This window comes from Sinohyriopsis cumingii, unplaced genomic scaffold, assembly GCF_028554795.1.
Source record: "Sinohyriopsis cumingii isolate HCF-2022 unplaced genomic scaffold, ASM2855479v2 utg000624l, whole genome shotgun sequence".
In the NCBI taxonomy this organism is placed as follows: domain Eukaryota; kingdom Metazoa; phylum Mollusca; class Bivalvia; order Unionida; family Unionidae; genus Sinohyriopsis; species Sinohyriopsis cumingii.
In genome coordinates this window covers 3,063,996-3,081,244 of record NW_028315919.1, presented here as the reverse complement: position 1 = coordinate 3,081,244, position 17,249 = coordinate 3,063,996, and the positions used below count along the sequence as shown (strand labels likewise).

Sequence of the window (17,249 nt, the reverse complement as noted above, 5' to 3'; positions counted from 1 at the left end):
ATGTCAAAGCGATTTTTTTTTCAATTTTTGGAGGTCCCTCGGTAACTCGCACCTTGCTTATAGTGTAGTCTATGTTTGTGGACCCCGTTGTGCGCAAGTTATCGAGAGAGAGGTGTATATCAATCTAACCTTTATAAAACACCATAAAACAAAAACTCAATTAAAAACTTGGAAATATATTTTACATGGTAAATTCCTGAAGTATGCAGGAACAGATCAATTTCAGTTAGCAACTACCGTAGTAGGTTGGTCTGTGAGACAAAGACCCAGAAATTGTTCCAAGGGCACACAAGGTTAAAACAATACTTAGCACCATACATAGAGTCAACTTTTAATGAAAATATTTAATAACTAAATAGATGTAGGTAAACCATTTCAGACAGATTATTTTTATCTGCTTATTATCTAATTGTAATTAATGCTATTAATTTGCATGCATTATCAATAGAATATTATTTACTTGTTTTTATTTAATTAAATATCAGGGCCTTATTAACCAGGCATGTAACCTTAATGTTGATCCTTTGCCAATGGAAACCGATACAGCAGTATTCTTAAAGGAAGATTCATTTAATGACATACCCTTAAGTTTTAGATCTTACACAAAGATTAAAAACTTTGTAATTGCTAAGGATGAGTTTATTTGACTATGGCACCAAAACAATGGAGTCATTGACACAAGCAATGTTAGTTAATGAAAGATGTAGCAAAATCAAATACTCCATGCCTTCCTCAAGCCAGGCTCTTAAACTGGAAACACATACAATTATATGGAGTACTTAAACACTTAAATACTGTGGAGTATCATTCATAATTCTATTGGATTTATAGTAGAGTTATAACAGTATCTCACTGCCCAGTTGTTTCTTGTGATATGGACTGTATTTCTATGTGGAACAACTGTAAATATTATGTGACTGGTTTTTGTTCAACTAATTCTTCATTAAATATACGTATCTGAGGAACAAATAAAATATCATCTTTCTTAATTTTGTGCACTCTTACAAAAACCAATGCAGCTCTCATAACTACTTTCCCCCCATCTCTCTGACATCATGCTTAGAGAAAGACTTCTCACATCTGCAAAAACCTCAGTATACAGCATAGGCTTAGACTAAAGTTTTGGCTTGAATGATCACAGACAGTATGCCTCGATAAGTTTGGAAACAACAATAAAAGTCTTTGTAGTTTTAAAAAGTTTGACCAGAATGCCTTCTATCAGTTACAGCATTCATTAAACAATTTTACTAGTCTCTTGCATGGCAGAAAGCTAACAAAGACAAGCGATACTATTGCTGAACTGACTACTAGCATATTATATTAAAAAACAGCTTTCTTAATTTTATGTACTCTTACACAAACATATACAGATGATGCTATCATAATTACACACTGTCTGTATCATTACATAAGCAATAAGAAAACTCAAAACCAAAAAATTCTCTTTGGTCCAATGAGTTTTTGGTTCTGAAGGGTTCCACTATGTATGTAAGTGTGTATATATATATATATATATATATATATATATATATATATATATATATATATAGGTACACCATAATTTATAAGCCAGTGTGCACATCTAGTGACCATCCCCTGTCATACTGCAAGGTCTGAAATCTCCATCTTGAATTGTATGGGAGGAGTCATATTACAACTCAATGCGCATACAAACACATGATCACATAATCCTTGCCTTTTCTCCAAAAGCACACAAACAGCAAGGTTACATTTACATTTTCAGAAAGGCTGTATCGCTGAGAATGTTTAAGCATTATTAAAAAGATCTATATCTTTATTTCCAAAAGATATGAACCATCTTAGTATATACAGATCTTTTACTTGAATAAAAAACTTAGCTAATTTAATCATCAATTTATCAATCAAATAAATTAATTTATCCCTCTCTTTCTCAATGTTTATCCACATCATACTTCATAACCTGCTAAACTTGCCATAATTACAATTTCTGACCATAATGAATATGGCTCAATAACATGAGTTGATTGTAGTTTGCAATGTAATAAATTATAACTTTAGACACTGTTTCGATTTCAAAAGACTGTACATGGTTTTACTTACCAAGCTTGATTATTATATTCAGTTCCCACTCTGGTGAGGTCATTATATAAGTCTACCAGTAATTCTAATGCTGTCTTTCCTGGGCCCATGTACTCAGATCCAAAATAAGTCTGTAATATTAAAACAGTACAAGATTCACAAAACAGAATATCACCTATCCTGCATTTACTTATCTCCCCTAGTCCAAGCTCCAACACCTGGAGATGGATCAAAGTTATAAATTGCAAATTCAATCCCACTATCCTTATAGAACATGTCCAAAAGTAAGAAGCCTCTCTCTTTTTCTAGTATATTTCCAAAAATAAAAAGGGAGTCTTATTTTCGTACATATCCAAAATTCTCTATCTGATTCTAGTACATGTCTAAGAGTAAAAATCTTTTTTTTTATTCTAGTACATGTCCAAAAGTAAGAAGTCTCTGATTCAAGTACATGTCCAAAAGTCAGAAGTATCTGTCTTATTTTAGTACATGCCAAAAAGTAAGAAGTCTCTATCTGATTCTAGTACATGTCCAAAAGTACAAAATATCTGATTCTAGTACATGCCCAAAAGTAAGAGGTCTCTGATTTTAGTACATGTCCAAAAGTTAGAATCACTATCTGATTCAAGTACATGTCCAAAAGTAAGAAATCTCTATCTGATTGTGGAACATATCCAAAAGTACAAAAGTATCTTATTGTACTACATGTCCAAAAGTAGGAAGTTTCTGATTCTAGTACAAGTCCAAAAGTAAGAGGTCTCTGATTCTAGTACATGTCCAAAAGTAAGAAATCTCTATCTGATTGTAGAACATATCCAAAAGTACAAAAGTATCTTACTGTAGTACATGTCCAAAAGTAAGAAGTCTCTGATTCTAGTACATGTCCTAAAGTTAGAAATCACTATCTGATTCTAGTACATGGCCAAAAGTAAGAAGTCTCTGATTCAAGTACATGTCCAAAAGTAAGAAGTCTCTGTCTTATTTTAGTACATGCCAAAAAGTAAGAAGTCTCTATCTGATTCTAGTACATGTCCAAAAGTAAGAAGTATCTATCTGATTGTAGAACATATCCAAAAGTATCTTATTGTAGTACATGTCCAAAAGTAATAAGTCTCTGATTCAAGTACGTGTCCAAAAGTAAGAAGTCTCTGTCTTATTTCAGTACATGCCAAAAAGTAAGAAGTCTTATCTGATTCTAGTACATGTCCAAAAGTACAAAATATCTTATTCTAGTACATGCCCAGAAGTAAGAGGTCTCTGAATCTAGCACATGTCTAAAAGTCAGAAATCACTATGTGATTGTAGCACATGTCCAAAAGTAAATCTCTATCTGATTGTAGAACATATCTAAAAGTACAAAAGTATCTTATTATAGTTACATGTCCAAAAGTAAAAAGTCTCGGATTCAAGTACATGTCCAAAAGTAAGAAGTCTCTGTCTTATTTTAGTACATGCCAAAAAGTAAGAAGTCTCTATCTGATTCTAGTACATGTCCAAAAGTAAGAAGTATCTATCTGATTGTAGAACATATCCAAAAGTACAAAAGTATCTTATTGTAGTACATGTCCAAAAGTAAGAAGTCTCTGATTCAAGTACGTGTCCAAAAGTAAGAAGTCTCTGTCTTATTTCAGTACATGCCAAAAAGTAAGAAGTCTTATCTGATTCTAGTACATGTCCAAAAGTACAAAATATCTTATTCTAGTACATGCCCAAAAGTAAGAGGTCTCTGAATCTAGCACATGTCTAAAAGTCAGAAATCACTATGTGATTGTAGTACATGTCCAAAAGTAAGAAATCTCTATCTGATTGTAGAACATATCCAAAAGTACAAAAGTATCTTATTGTAGTACATGTCCAAAAGTAAGAAGTCTTTGATTCTAGTACATGTCCAAAAGTTAGAAATCACTTTCTGATTCCAGTACATGCCAAAAAGTAAGAAGTCTCTATCTGATTCTAGTACATGTCCAAAAGTAAGAAGTCTCTATCTGATTTTAGTACATGTCCAAAGGTACAAAAGTATCTTATTCTAGTACATGCCCAAAAGTAAGAGGTCTCTGATTCTAGTACATGTCTAAAAGTTAGAAATCACTATCTGATTCTAGTACATGTCCAAAAGTAAGAAATCTCTATCTGATTGTAGAACATATCCAAAAGAACAAAAGTATCTTATTGTAGTTACATGTCCAATAGTAAGAAGTCTCTGATTCTAGTACATGTCCAAAAGTAAGAAATCTCTATCTGATTGTAGAACATATCCAAAAGTACAAAAGTATCTTACTGTACTACATGTCCAAAAGTAAGAGGTCACTGATTCTAGTACATGTCCAAAAAGTAAGAAATCACTATCTGATTCTAGTACATGTCCAAAAGTAAGAAATCTCTATCTGATTGTAGAACATATCCAAAAGTACAAAAGTATCTTATTGTAGTACATGTCCAAAAGTAAGAAGTCTCTGATTCTAGTACATGTCCAAAAGTTAGAAATCACTATCTGATTCTAGTACATGTCCAAAAGTAAGAAGTCTCTGATTCAAGTACATGTCCAAAAGTAAGAAGTCTCTGTCTTATTTTAGTACATGCCAAAAAGTAAGAAGTCTCTATCTGATTCTAGTACATGTCCAAAAGTACAAAATATCTGATTCTAGTACATGTCCAAAAGTAAGAAGTATCTATCTGATTGTAGAACATATCCAAAAGTACAAAAGTATCTTATTGTAGTACATGTCCAAAAGTAAGAAGTCTCTGATTCAAGTACGTGTCCAAAAGTAAGAAGTCTGTCTTATTTCAGTACATGCCAAAAAGTAATAAGTCTTATCTGATTCTAGTACATGTCCAAAAGTACAAAATATCTTATTCTAGTACATGCCCAAAAGTAAGAGGTCTCTGAATCTAGCACATGTCTAAAAGTCAGAAATCACTATGTGATTGTAGTACATGTCCAAAAGTAAATCTCTATCTGATTGTAGAACATATCTAAAAGTACAAAAGTATCTTATTGTAGTTACATGTCCAAAAGTAAGAAGTCTCTGATTCAAGTATGTGTCCAAAAGTAAGAAGTCTCTGTCTTATTTTAGTACATGTCCAAAAGTAGGAAGTCTCTGATTCTAGTACAAGTCCAAAAGTAAGAGGTCACTGATTCTAGTACATGTCCAAAAGTCAGAAATCACTATCTGATTCTAGTACATGTCCAAGAGTAAGAAATCTCTATCCGATTCTATTAGAACATGTCTCTGATTCTAGTACATGTCCAAAAGTAAAAAGTTCCTGTCTTATTTTAGTACATGTCCAAAAGTAAGAAGTCTCTATCTGATTCTAGTACATGTCCAAAAGTACAAAATATCTTATTCTAGTACATGCCCAAAAGTAAGAGGTCTCTGATTCGAGTACATTTCCAAAAGTTAGAAATCACTATCTGATTCTAGTACATGTCCAATAGTAAGAAATCTCTATCTGATCGTAGAACATATCCAAAAGTACAAAAGTATCTTATTGCAGTACATGTCCAAAAGTAAGAAGTCTCTGATTCTAGTACACGTCCAAAAGTTAGAAATCACTATCTGATTCTAGCACATGTCCAAAAGTAGGAAGTCTCTGATTCCAGTACATGTCCAAAAGCAAGAAGTATCTATCAGATTCTAATACATGCCCAAAAGTAAGAAGTCTCTGATTCTAGTACATGCCCAAAAGTAAGAAGTCTCTGATTCTAGTACATGTCCAAAAGTAAGAAGTATCTATCAGATTCAAGACATGTCCAAACATAAGAAGTCTCTGATTCTAGTACATGCCCAAAAGTAAGAAATCTCTATCTGATTCTACTAGAACATGTCCAAAAGTAAGAAGTCTCTGATTTTAATACATGTCCAAAAGTAAAAAGTCTCTGATTCTAGTACATGTCCAAAAGTAAGAAGTCTCTGATTCTAGTACATGTCCAGAAGTAAGAAGTCTTTGATTCTAGTACATGACCAAAAGTAAGAGGTCTCTGATTCTAGTACATGTCCAAAAGTTAGAATCACTATCTGATTCTAGTACATGTCCAAAAGTAAGAAATCTCTATCTAATTCTAGTACATGTCCAAAAGTAAGAAATCTCTATCTAATTGTAGAACATATCCAAAAGTACAAAAGTATCTTATTGTAGTACATGTCCAAAAGTAAGAAGTCTCTGATTCTAGTACATGTCGAAAAGTTAGAAATCACTATCTGATTCTAGTACATGTCCAAAAAGTAAGAAATCTCTATCTGATTGTAGAAAAAATCAAAAAGTACAAAAGTATCTTATTGTAGTACATGTCCAAACGTAAGAAGTCTCTGATTATAGTACATGTCCAAAAGTAAGAATTCTCTGTCTTATTTTAGTACATGCCAAAAAGAAAGAAGTCTCTATTTGATTCTAGTACATGTCCAAAAGTAAGAAGTCTCTGATTCTAATACATGTCCAAAAGTAAGAAATCTCTGATTCTAGTACATGTCCAAAAGTAAAAGTTTCTGATTCAAGTACATGTCCAAAAGTAAGAAGTATCTATCTGATTCTAGTACATGTCCAAAAGCAAAAAGTTTCTGATTCTAGTACAAGTCCAAAAGTAGGAAGTCTCTGATTCTAGTACATGTCCAAAAGTAAGAAGTCTCTGATTCTAATACATGTCCAAAAGTAAGAAGTCTCTGATTCTAGTACATGTCCAAAAGTAAGAAACATCTATCTGATTCTAGTACATGTCCAAAAGCAAGAAGTTTCTGATTCTAGTACATGTCCAAAAGTAAGAAGTCTCTGTTTCTAATACATGCCCGAAAGAAGTATCTTTCTGATTCTAGTACATTTCCAAAAGTAAGAAGTCTCTATTTGATTCTAGTACATGTCCAAAACTAAAAAAGTCCCTGTGTTATGTATTAATGTAATGAACGAGTTGCTCAATTTAGTCTTTACATGACATATTAGATCTCTTTCTTTCCCAGTAAGAAGTTGACCAATGGTCAAGGAATGAATTTTGACTACCTTACAAAAACTGAATAAGCATCAAATCATTCTACACATAGATGCAACAATACATGCACGTACAGTATTCCATTATTATAACACTGTATACAACCTTAGCATACTGCCTTAAATGAAGTACATTATACAGTATTCCATTATTATAACACTGTATACAACCTTAGCATACTGCCTTAAATGAAGTACATTATACAGTATTCCATTATTATAATACTGTATGAAGGAATCATGTGAAACAAACCCTTATAGTCAGATTATATTATCACAAAGTACATGACACAGTACTCCCTCATTACAACATTGTACATGGGAGTCACAGAGCATGGCACATTATACCGAGACTACCTTATAAAGAAGGACACAATACAGTAATCCCAATTCCCTCATTATAACAATGTCAGGAGGGGTAATGAAGCATATCACCTTATAATGAAGTAATATACCACCTTCCAGTACAATTGCCTTATAATGGAGTATGTTATAAAATTAACTTCACTACTACATACTGAAATGGAATCCCTAGCCTTAACTGTCTTATAAAAAGGATGGTGTTATAATGAAGAGACTTAACACTGAGGCAGTGTTTTACCCTCAGATAGGCAAGAAAGCATACAGTCCTACAATCAAAAGGCATTTGAGATCAGTCAAAACGCAAATTTATTTTAGTCAGAAATACTTAAAAATCTAGATACGAGAGTGTGGATAAAGCGGAATATAGTTCCTCCTTCTAATGAGGGCATTCTAAAGGAAGATCGATCTCTGATACATGGCCACATCTTCCTGCACCAAAGTAGTAGATCTTAACCAATATTTCTCCTCCTACAAGAGGCCTAACCTCTTTTAAAATCATTTATTCATTAAACAAGGCATGTTGTCATAAAAATAATAACTGCATACCTTTCCTTAGTGGCTGAACTACATTTATAACAAAATTTTGTTATAAATCAATTCATATTCTTCAAGTTGTAACTAGGAGTTTTATGCACACACAAAAAAATTCATAACATTGAAATATGTAATTTATTTATGAGAGCTGGCTAAAAAAACAGTACCCTGTATTTATCCAATGATAAGTCCATGCTTGATGATAATCCCATAGCTGATGATATGTTCTTGATTAATAAATGAGCCCATGATTGATGTTAAGCCCATGCCTAATAATTAAGTCTACGATTGATTATAAGCCCATACTTGATGATAAGCCCATGCCTAATAATTAAGACTATGATTGATGATAAGCCCTTGCCTAATAATTAAGTCTATGTTTGATAATAAGCCCATGCCTAATAATTAAGTCTATGATTGATGATAAGCCCATGCTTGATGATAAGCCCATGCCTAATAATTAAGACTATGACTGATGAAAAGCCCATGCCTAATAATTAAGTCTATGCTTGATGATAAGCCCATGCCTAATAATTAAGTCTATGATTGATGATAAGCCCATGCTTGATGATAAGTCCATGTCTAATAATTAAGACTATGATTGATGATAAGTCTATGCCTAATAATTAAGTCTATGATTGATGATAAGCCCATGTCTAATAATTAATACTATGACTGATGATAAGCCGATGCTTGATGATAAGTCCATGTCTAATAATTAAGACTATGATTGATGATAAGTTCATGCTCAATGATAAGTTCATGCCTAATGAGTAAATCCATGATTTATGATAAAAACATTCTTGATATGTCAATGCCTAATGACAGGTCCATACCTGATGATAAGCCCATGCTTCATGATAAGTCCCTGCCTAATGGTTAAGTCTACACTGATGATAAGCCCATGCTAGATGATAAGTCAACCCTAGATGATAATTCCATGCTTAATGATTAGTCCACCCTTGATGATAAGTCCATTCTTGATGATAAATCCACCCTTGATGATAATCCCATGCTTAATGATAAGTCCATACCTAATGACAAGCCCATGCTTAATGACAAGTCCATTCTTGACGATTAAGTCCATGCTTAATAACAAGCCCATACTTAACATTAAGTCCATGATAAATGATTAAGTCCATGCTTAATGACAAGCCAACACTTGATCACAAGTCCATTTAGGTGATTTTATTATACAACTTTTGTTCATAACTGGTCAAATTGTTTCCACAATGAATGAACACGGATAAAATTCCAAATCACCCAAGACAAATCTTGATAACAATGATGCCAAAAATAACTTAGGCTTACTGTGGGAACCCTGTAATTGATGCTGGCCCCTCCTTCAATCAGTAACTTGGCCAGGTACAGATTCCTTGGTCTAACTCTCTGTTCTTCAGCATCTATTCCACACAAACAGATATACAACGGGGTCCTCTGGTAGCAACCTGAAAAATAAATGCAGAAATAGTCTTAAATAACTATTCTTTAAATATGAAGCTCACGAAACTACTAAAACTATATATGCCACAAGATGCCATTAACAATTGGTATGTTGTATTATTCAGTTTTATTCATAGTTAAAACTTCATTATAAAAATTATAAAAAACACAAGCTGATGACTGAATTTATAAGACATTAAAGCCAGCAAACCTCAGTGGCATTGCCATGTGATATGAATAGGTGATGCATCACAATGTCCAGTGGTGTTTATCATGTAACATTATAGATATCATAAGAAGGAATGTTATGTGGTGTTTATCAGGTGACATTATAGTACTAGTGAGTAGGAATGTTATGATGTTTATCACATGACATTATAGAACTAGTGAGTAGGAATGTTATGATGTTTATCACATGACATTATAGTACTAGTGAGTAGGAATGTTATGATGTTTATCACATGACATAGTAATAGTGAGTAGGAATGTTATGTGGTAACTTGAAGAATTCTGTACTAACAGATGCGTTAAAATTAATTTTCAATTCAGACAAAACTTCAAAAAAGTTACACTAACTGGTCTCGCTGACATAAAACTATACTCAATTCCAAATATTACTTAAAAATATTATCTGTACATTTGGAGTAAGATTTCCAAGACTGGAGTCACATTTATTACTCAAAATATGAGTAAAGGTTTGACAGGTAGCTGTCTCTATGCAAGCATTCTCATGTGGATCCATAGCATAATTTGGAACATCCTTGTCTCTTTCCAATAAGATTTGAAAACTTAGAGACGATTCAACTTAAGTGATACTTCCTGACATCAGTACATCTTTGGCACAAAAATATCCAGTTAGATGTGGAAAGAACAGATCCAGATAAAAGAACAGACATTGAAAATAACATCTAATGATATTGCAACCATAAAAGAAACAGATCCAAATCTTTAAATTTTTGTTATGTCATTCCTGATATATTTGAATGCAAAAAATGAGAAAATCATTGTTTTAATAGTCCCAAACTATTACTCAAGTGGCTATTAGTGATAACATGTCATAAAATGGCTTTGATTAAAAACATGCCATCATGTCCTTGTGATATCAATAAAATTATTATCACCTAAAAGCAATCATTGGCTTGAGAGCACTTAAAAAAATGACCACTGATTAATCTTTCTTCTAGCTTGACAAAAAAATAGTCAAGGGCATTGACTGTACAAGAGGCATTAACCCATGAAATCAATAAAGAGGGACTGAATAATTTATATGAATTTCTTACTGGTGATAAAAGTAGTGACAGTGGTCCAACATTACAAGTTCCTAAATATATTGCTGTCTTTGTATAATGTAATCGCAGTGGTGCATTTCATTAAATTATTTACATTTTTTGTTTTATCACTACGTATCAATTTATTTCACTTCCTTTTACTTTTAGGCTAATCAGAACCAGTTACAATATGGTTTCATGTAATTTAACACCTATTTCTGAGTTTTTGTTCCATATTAAGACACAGCATTTTTTTTAATGTGCCTCACTATTATGTATCCTCAATCACAACACTGATGTCACTTTTAAGACTCTTGAAAACAGTCTTATAAAGAGGAAAGACTATGTTGGAATATTCTATCAGATGAATAAAAATAAAACATTGGGGAATTCCTTCTGTATCCCAACCCCCAACACTCATCATCAGTGTGTTCCCATTTGCCTTCAAACCTCCAAAAGCCCTCCCCTCTGCTGATGTTTAGATTATTAAAACACCTTAAATCTGTGCAGTTTTCTATTTACTCTTAAAACTTTTCTGTTTACCCTGGTATTTAATGTAGGACAAACTTATGTGTTTTCTATTTACAAAAAGATTGACTTCTTAATTTCTTTATAGGCATTAATTCTTTTTATCACTAAAACTACCCGATTTCACAAAATGTAACCTTTTATTCACCCCCCCAAAAAAAATTTTTGCTAAATGTGCCTCTTTATCTATGGACTCTGTAGGAAATTCTGAGCTGGAACAATGTTGATAACAGGAATTCTGTTACCCAATAACATGTATTTAATTTACATAGCCTGTGCAGTAGGATATGTGTTTGTGTTTCTTGAGGAAGCAGTATATTATTTCCATTTTTTGCTTGTCTTCCATAAATAAGATAAAGACAAACATACAGCTTAATGCCAAAAAAGTCGACAATGTTTCAATTAAAATGTCAACCTCATGAAATAAAACTGGTAAGAAAATCTTTTGTCAAAAGATAAGCCACACATATTATCAAATGTCCACATACATGTACTTGCAGTATCTTCTACTTCTGGGTTATTATTGACCTCTCGACCAACATGCATCACAGTCTAGACCTCTCTACATACATGTAATACCGTCTTGTCCTTGATGATGTATGACTATGTCACAAGTTTCAACAAATTCTGATCACAGAATAGTTCACAGATTGTTAACAAGCTTAGCCATGTTGATGCAAGGTCACATCATTAATATGAATAAATTTCACTCATAATGAGATTCGAGCATGATCGTGATAATAAAATCCTATTTACCAAGCTTGATGATACAGGCCTATTTACCATCCTGATGATATAGTCCTATTTACCAAGCTTGATGATGTAGGCGTATTTACCAAGCTTGATAGTACAGGCCTATTTACCAAGCTTGATGATGCAGGCCTATTTACCAAGCTTGATAATACAGGCATATTTACCAAGCTTGATGATATAGACCTATTTACCAAGCTTGATGATATAGTCCTATTTACCAAGCTTGATGATACAGGCCTATTTACCAAGCTTGATGATAAAGGCCTATTTACCAAGCTTGATGATATAGGCCTATTTACCAAGCTTGATGATATAGGCCTATTTACCAAGCTTGATGATATAGGCCTATTTACCAAGCTTGATGTGTATAGCCTATCTTGTGCTGAAAAATGGCGTTAAACCCTAGAACAACAACAACAACAACAACAACCAAGCTTGATGATATAGACCTATTTACCAAGCTTGATGATATAGACCTATTTACCAAGCTTGATGATATAGTCCTATTTACCAAGCTTGATGATAAAGGCCTATTTACCAAGCTTGATGATATAGGCCTATTTACCAAGCTTGATGATAAAGGCCTATTTACCAAGCTTGATGATAAAGGCCTATTTACCAAGCTTGATGATATAGGCCTATTTACCAAGCTTGATGATAAAGGCCTATTTACCAAGCTTGATGATATAGGCCTATTTACCAAGCTTGATGATAAAGGCCTATTTACCAAGCTTGATGATATAGGCCTATTTACCAAGCTTGATGATATAGACCTATTTACCATGCCTGATGTTATAGGCCTATTTACCAAGCTTGATGATATAGGCATATTTACCATGCCTGATGATATAGGTGTATTTATCAAGCTTGATGATAGAGGCCTATTTACAAGGCCTGATGATATAGGCCCATTTACCATGTGAAATAGGTTATTAAAATATTGATAGGTTCAACCAATCAGATGCAATATCCCTTAATGAATATGCATGTATCTTTACTAATAACTCTACTAATCCAGGATCTTAGTGACTTAAGTCATTTTACCAGGACTGATTCAAATTGATATCATTAAAATGGTCTCTATAGTGGCAAGAAGCTCACCCAATCACTAAACATCACCGGATTAATATGCATGGACTCCACCTATTTTCAAACTCACATCTTACAGCAAGGTGAGTCAAAATTCAAAACAGATCATCTTTAATAGCTTGATGTAATGTCAGAATCACACAAAATTCCAGGCAATTTTATTGTTACTATCGATAAATATAAAGTTTTAACAGTACTGAAAAATTCAAGGTACAAGATTTAATTTAGGATTTTTGAGTCTGTAATGAATTTTATTTACCTAATACAATTCTGTTGAACTGCTTTTTCCTGAAAAAAGTCTACGATAATGTTGTTATTTGGAGCACAGTACAGTTCCCATTGGATAAGGCAATCCAGCTGCCTGATGCCTGGGAAAAGATTAATGCAGATCAGGCAATCTCAAGTTTAGAAAGTACAGAAAAGTCCAAAAATACTGACATAGACTGAGACTGAGGACATGAGGGAGAGGGGATCACGATCATATATATATATATATATATATATATATATATATATATATATATATATATATATATATATATATATATAACTACCTTCTTTAAGTATTTATATGTACTACATTATACAATTTCATTACTACCCCAAGTTTCATCTATCAATCATTCATTTCTCAAGACATACTATCTAAGTCTATCATTTCCATCCTGTAGTTTGGAATCAAGATCTCACATTTTCTCATGCAAACATGAGTGATGAGTATTTACTAATTTAAGTATGTTTTAACAAATACAGAATATTTACATTTTAAAGGTAATATTTGTACTGTACATGATCAGCCAACAACATGTATCAAGTCCTAATGTGGCCACTGGCAGTTATTGAGCTCCGAAATCAGCCAAGCTTGCCAACTCAAAAGAACAGGCTTGCCTAAGACTGTTTGAAAGCATGCTACTAACTTCACGGTGACTAGGTCACAATGTTAATAAAATAAGTTGTGAGATTTTCTTGACATGTGCATTTGGAAATAAAAGGCATTCGTCTCTAATGATTATCCACCTGGATTTTGTTAAAAATGTAAATGATCTTCCATCTATTCAGCACCTACAAGTAATGTCTACCATTACTGCATATGTGATAATTACAGGAGACTAATACACACTTACTTCTTGGCAAATAACTAAATGGATCAAAATAAATGTTCTAATTCATTCTCAAGAGTTGGCTTCTTAAAGATTGTTTTGATGGATGTCACTGATTTCAAAAGGGGACTTTTGCAAGTGGAAGCAGCTGTGAGTTCACACAACACCTTCCAAAAAAAGCAAATAGTGGATTCAAGAATACTGGAATCTATCTGTTATGGACTCAGTTTTGTATTGTTTTCTTACTGGATGGATACTTAAATCTGCAAGAGACCTTAAGTGGAAAAGTGGATAAAGAAAAATGTTATGATGTATTAAAACATTTGAATTTAGTTAACACAGTTGCATACATAATTGTTTAATTTTTCAGTTGAAAGTCTTTTATCAAAACATTTGTATCTAAAAATCCTAGTCTTTCCCAAAACAATCATCAACCAATCCATTTATTTATCTATATATATGTATGCTGCATGTCTGTATTTACTCTTCAAACTATATCTGCATTCTACACCTTTTATGGCCTATATATCTACATGTACTATCTACAGATATCATTTGTATTACTTTAATTATATGATTTTGATGTGCAAGCAAAGATAAAAGTAAAAAAATATAAATTTCTTCATTTTTAAAAAAATAAATAATGCATTTTCCTCAAAAAATCCCATATTTTATTTTACCTTATCTTTTTACTTTAGGTATGATAATGTCTGGTTATAAATTGAGACAAAGCTCAAATCCCTCAACATTTAAACTTCAAACTTCCTGTCAGTTTGCCCTGGATAAGCTCAGACTTTATAATGCCCTGCATGATATCATGTAACAACATATAAAACTTGCATTTTGCCAATGGTGCCTGCTGGAACAGGTAAAATTCCCATTGTCAAATAAAGCATCACAGGGTCAGGGGCAATGCAGCACAGTCATAAAACAGATCTGTGTAGTCTGCCAATCAGAACTTGAGAATTTATTATGTAAAGTACCAAATATATCTATCTAACCTTCTAACAGAAAGTGAGAGACAGAGATTAAAGAGACAAAACCCAAACCTTCATCAAGATATGATGGATTAGAATTTTCCCTGATCAGCCTTTCAGCAGCGACAAAGTTGCCTGTCTCTAGTGCTCTGGTGAGAGGTGTGTCATTAAAGCCAAACTCAACATGGAACACACCTACAGCCATTTTTTTGTTGATTTTCTAGACCTATGTTCTGAAAAGATAATCAAAATATTTAGTGATTTCTGCTGAACATTTTTATAAAACAAACATCTCACTTGAATTTAATCAATAAATATGAACCATTATTATATATTAAAAATTATTGTTGTTGTTGTTGTTGTTGTAAGGTTTAATGCCATTTTCCGCACAAGATAGGCTATACATGGCAACCAGTATAAATGGTGGAGGAAGAACCCTGGAAAACCCCAGAATGAACCACTGGCCCATGCGAAGCCTCTTGCAAGCTTTCTCACGCAACCACACTGGCAGAGCCCAAGATTAGAACCCACGCAGAAAGAGGTGAGACGGCAGTGATCCATAAAGATGAGCACTTTAGACCACTCTGCCACCCAGTCCCCCTCATCTAAAATTAAAATGTATCTAGTTTGCAGCAACAACACAAATTGATCATAAAAGTTGTGCCTATCTTACCTGCACCCCACTTTCCCTTTCTCCTGAGCCTGTCTTGTATTTATCAAGTAATAAACCTTAACACTGAAGTCAGTCTAGGGTGTGTACTAAAGGATGGACATGCACATAAATACCAAAGCAGGCTCAGAAAATAATGCTAATCAGAGATCACTAAATTCGCTAATTGATCTAGAAAACCACAGGCCTTGCACTTCTGTTGGAAAAATAAAAATTTCTACTGTCAGTAAACAATTGGACTTGTGTCAGATGTATTTAATACAATATGTTGTGGCATTTTCACTTATGGGTAACCAATATTTATTCTATTAAATGAGTACCTGTCAACTTAGTTCATCTCATGAACTTTATGTGGTACAATGAATGCCCAGAGCAAAAATGGCCAATGTTCCACCACACATCAATTAAATAGAGTACTAGCCGTCAAAATAGCACACGTACCAAAGTAGACTGATGCCAAGGACCGGTGTAGTAATTTCAATATCAATGATATAAAATGGTATAAGGAATCTGGCACATGTTTTACCAATCGGAAAAGTTGATACTCAATGAATAATGCAGAAAAATACAGAATAACATGTTTTGTAATCATATATTTGTTGATAGACATTCAATGTATCATTATGGAAAGATTCTGTCAAAATGGCAGATATCTGATGATGACAAAAATGGTGTGATTAAAAAAATAAAGTGAGAAAGTATCAGACATACTAGGAAAATGAATAAGATGGTTGAAATACAGCTAATATTGGGTGTAATGATATGAACTTTAATGCAGTATTCTGAGAGTTATGAATTCAAAGTGCGAATATCAGTGATCTTTAGATCAGTAAAACTGTTATTATGGTGATCTTGTGGATCAGAAGGAAAAATCTTAATTTCAGCAGTGCAATGTGATTGCTATATGGAAATCTGCCAAGATAGAGTCAACAATAAGACAAAAATAATGACAGTGCAGAGACTAATCTAAGATCACAAGGTTAATGCAGCTTGAATTTTTTTTAAAAAATCCACTGAAGAATCAACCAAATGCACAAAATTCGTGCATTACTTTTGCACCCAATACAATCAGCATTGCAGAAATAAAGCTGTTTATGAATGATTGACACAAAGTCTCAATCTCAAACTCAAGCTCAGAAGTATGGATTTTTAGGTCAGGCTTTAGATTTGGCACAAATCATCTGACAACATCACTAGGGCAATGTAAGACTGTGCTTTACATTTTGTTTTGCTAAGCCTTTGTCTAATAATGGGTGTGTTCATATGCATATTCTAGACTGGTTTTAGATTAGGCACATACTGTCTGATATCATCACTAGGGCAATGAAAGGAAGTGCTTTACATTTTGTTTTGCCAAGCCTTCATCTAATAATGGGTGTGTTCAGATGCATATTCCAGACTGGTTTTTAGATTAGGCACATACTGTCTGATAGCATCACTAGGGCAATGTAAGCAAGTGCTTTACATTTTAGTTTGCCACCCCTTC

The 17,249-nt window shown here is 33.2% G+C and overlaps 1 protein-coding gene across 1 annotated transcript in view; it reads right to left on the bottom strand.

Moving 5' to 3' along the window:
- The window catches only part of LOC149773617 (uncharacterized), a 33,550-nt gene extending 18,222 nt beyond the window's left edge, over positions 1-15,328 (bottom strand). Inside the window, exons 1-3 of the mRNA XM_089946288.1 lie at positions 15,166-15,328; positions 9,247-9,383; positions 2,083-2,192 (exon numbers count right to left, since the gene is read on the bottom strand). Of these exons, the coding sequence (XP_089802414.1) occupies positions 2,083-2,192; positions 9,247-9,383; positions 15,166-15,298 (380 nt within the window). The 5' untranslated portion in view covers positions 15,299-15,328. The remainder of the gene's footprint in view (positions 1-2,082; positions 2,193-9,246; positions 9,384-15,165) is intronic.
- Between the last annotated feature and the right edge of the window lie 1,921 nt (positions 15,329-17,249).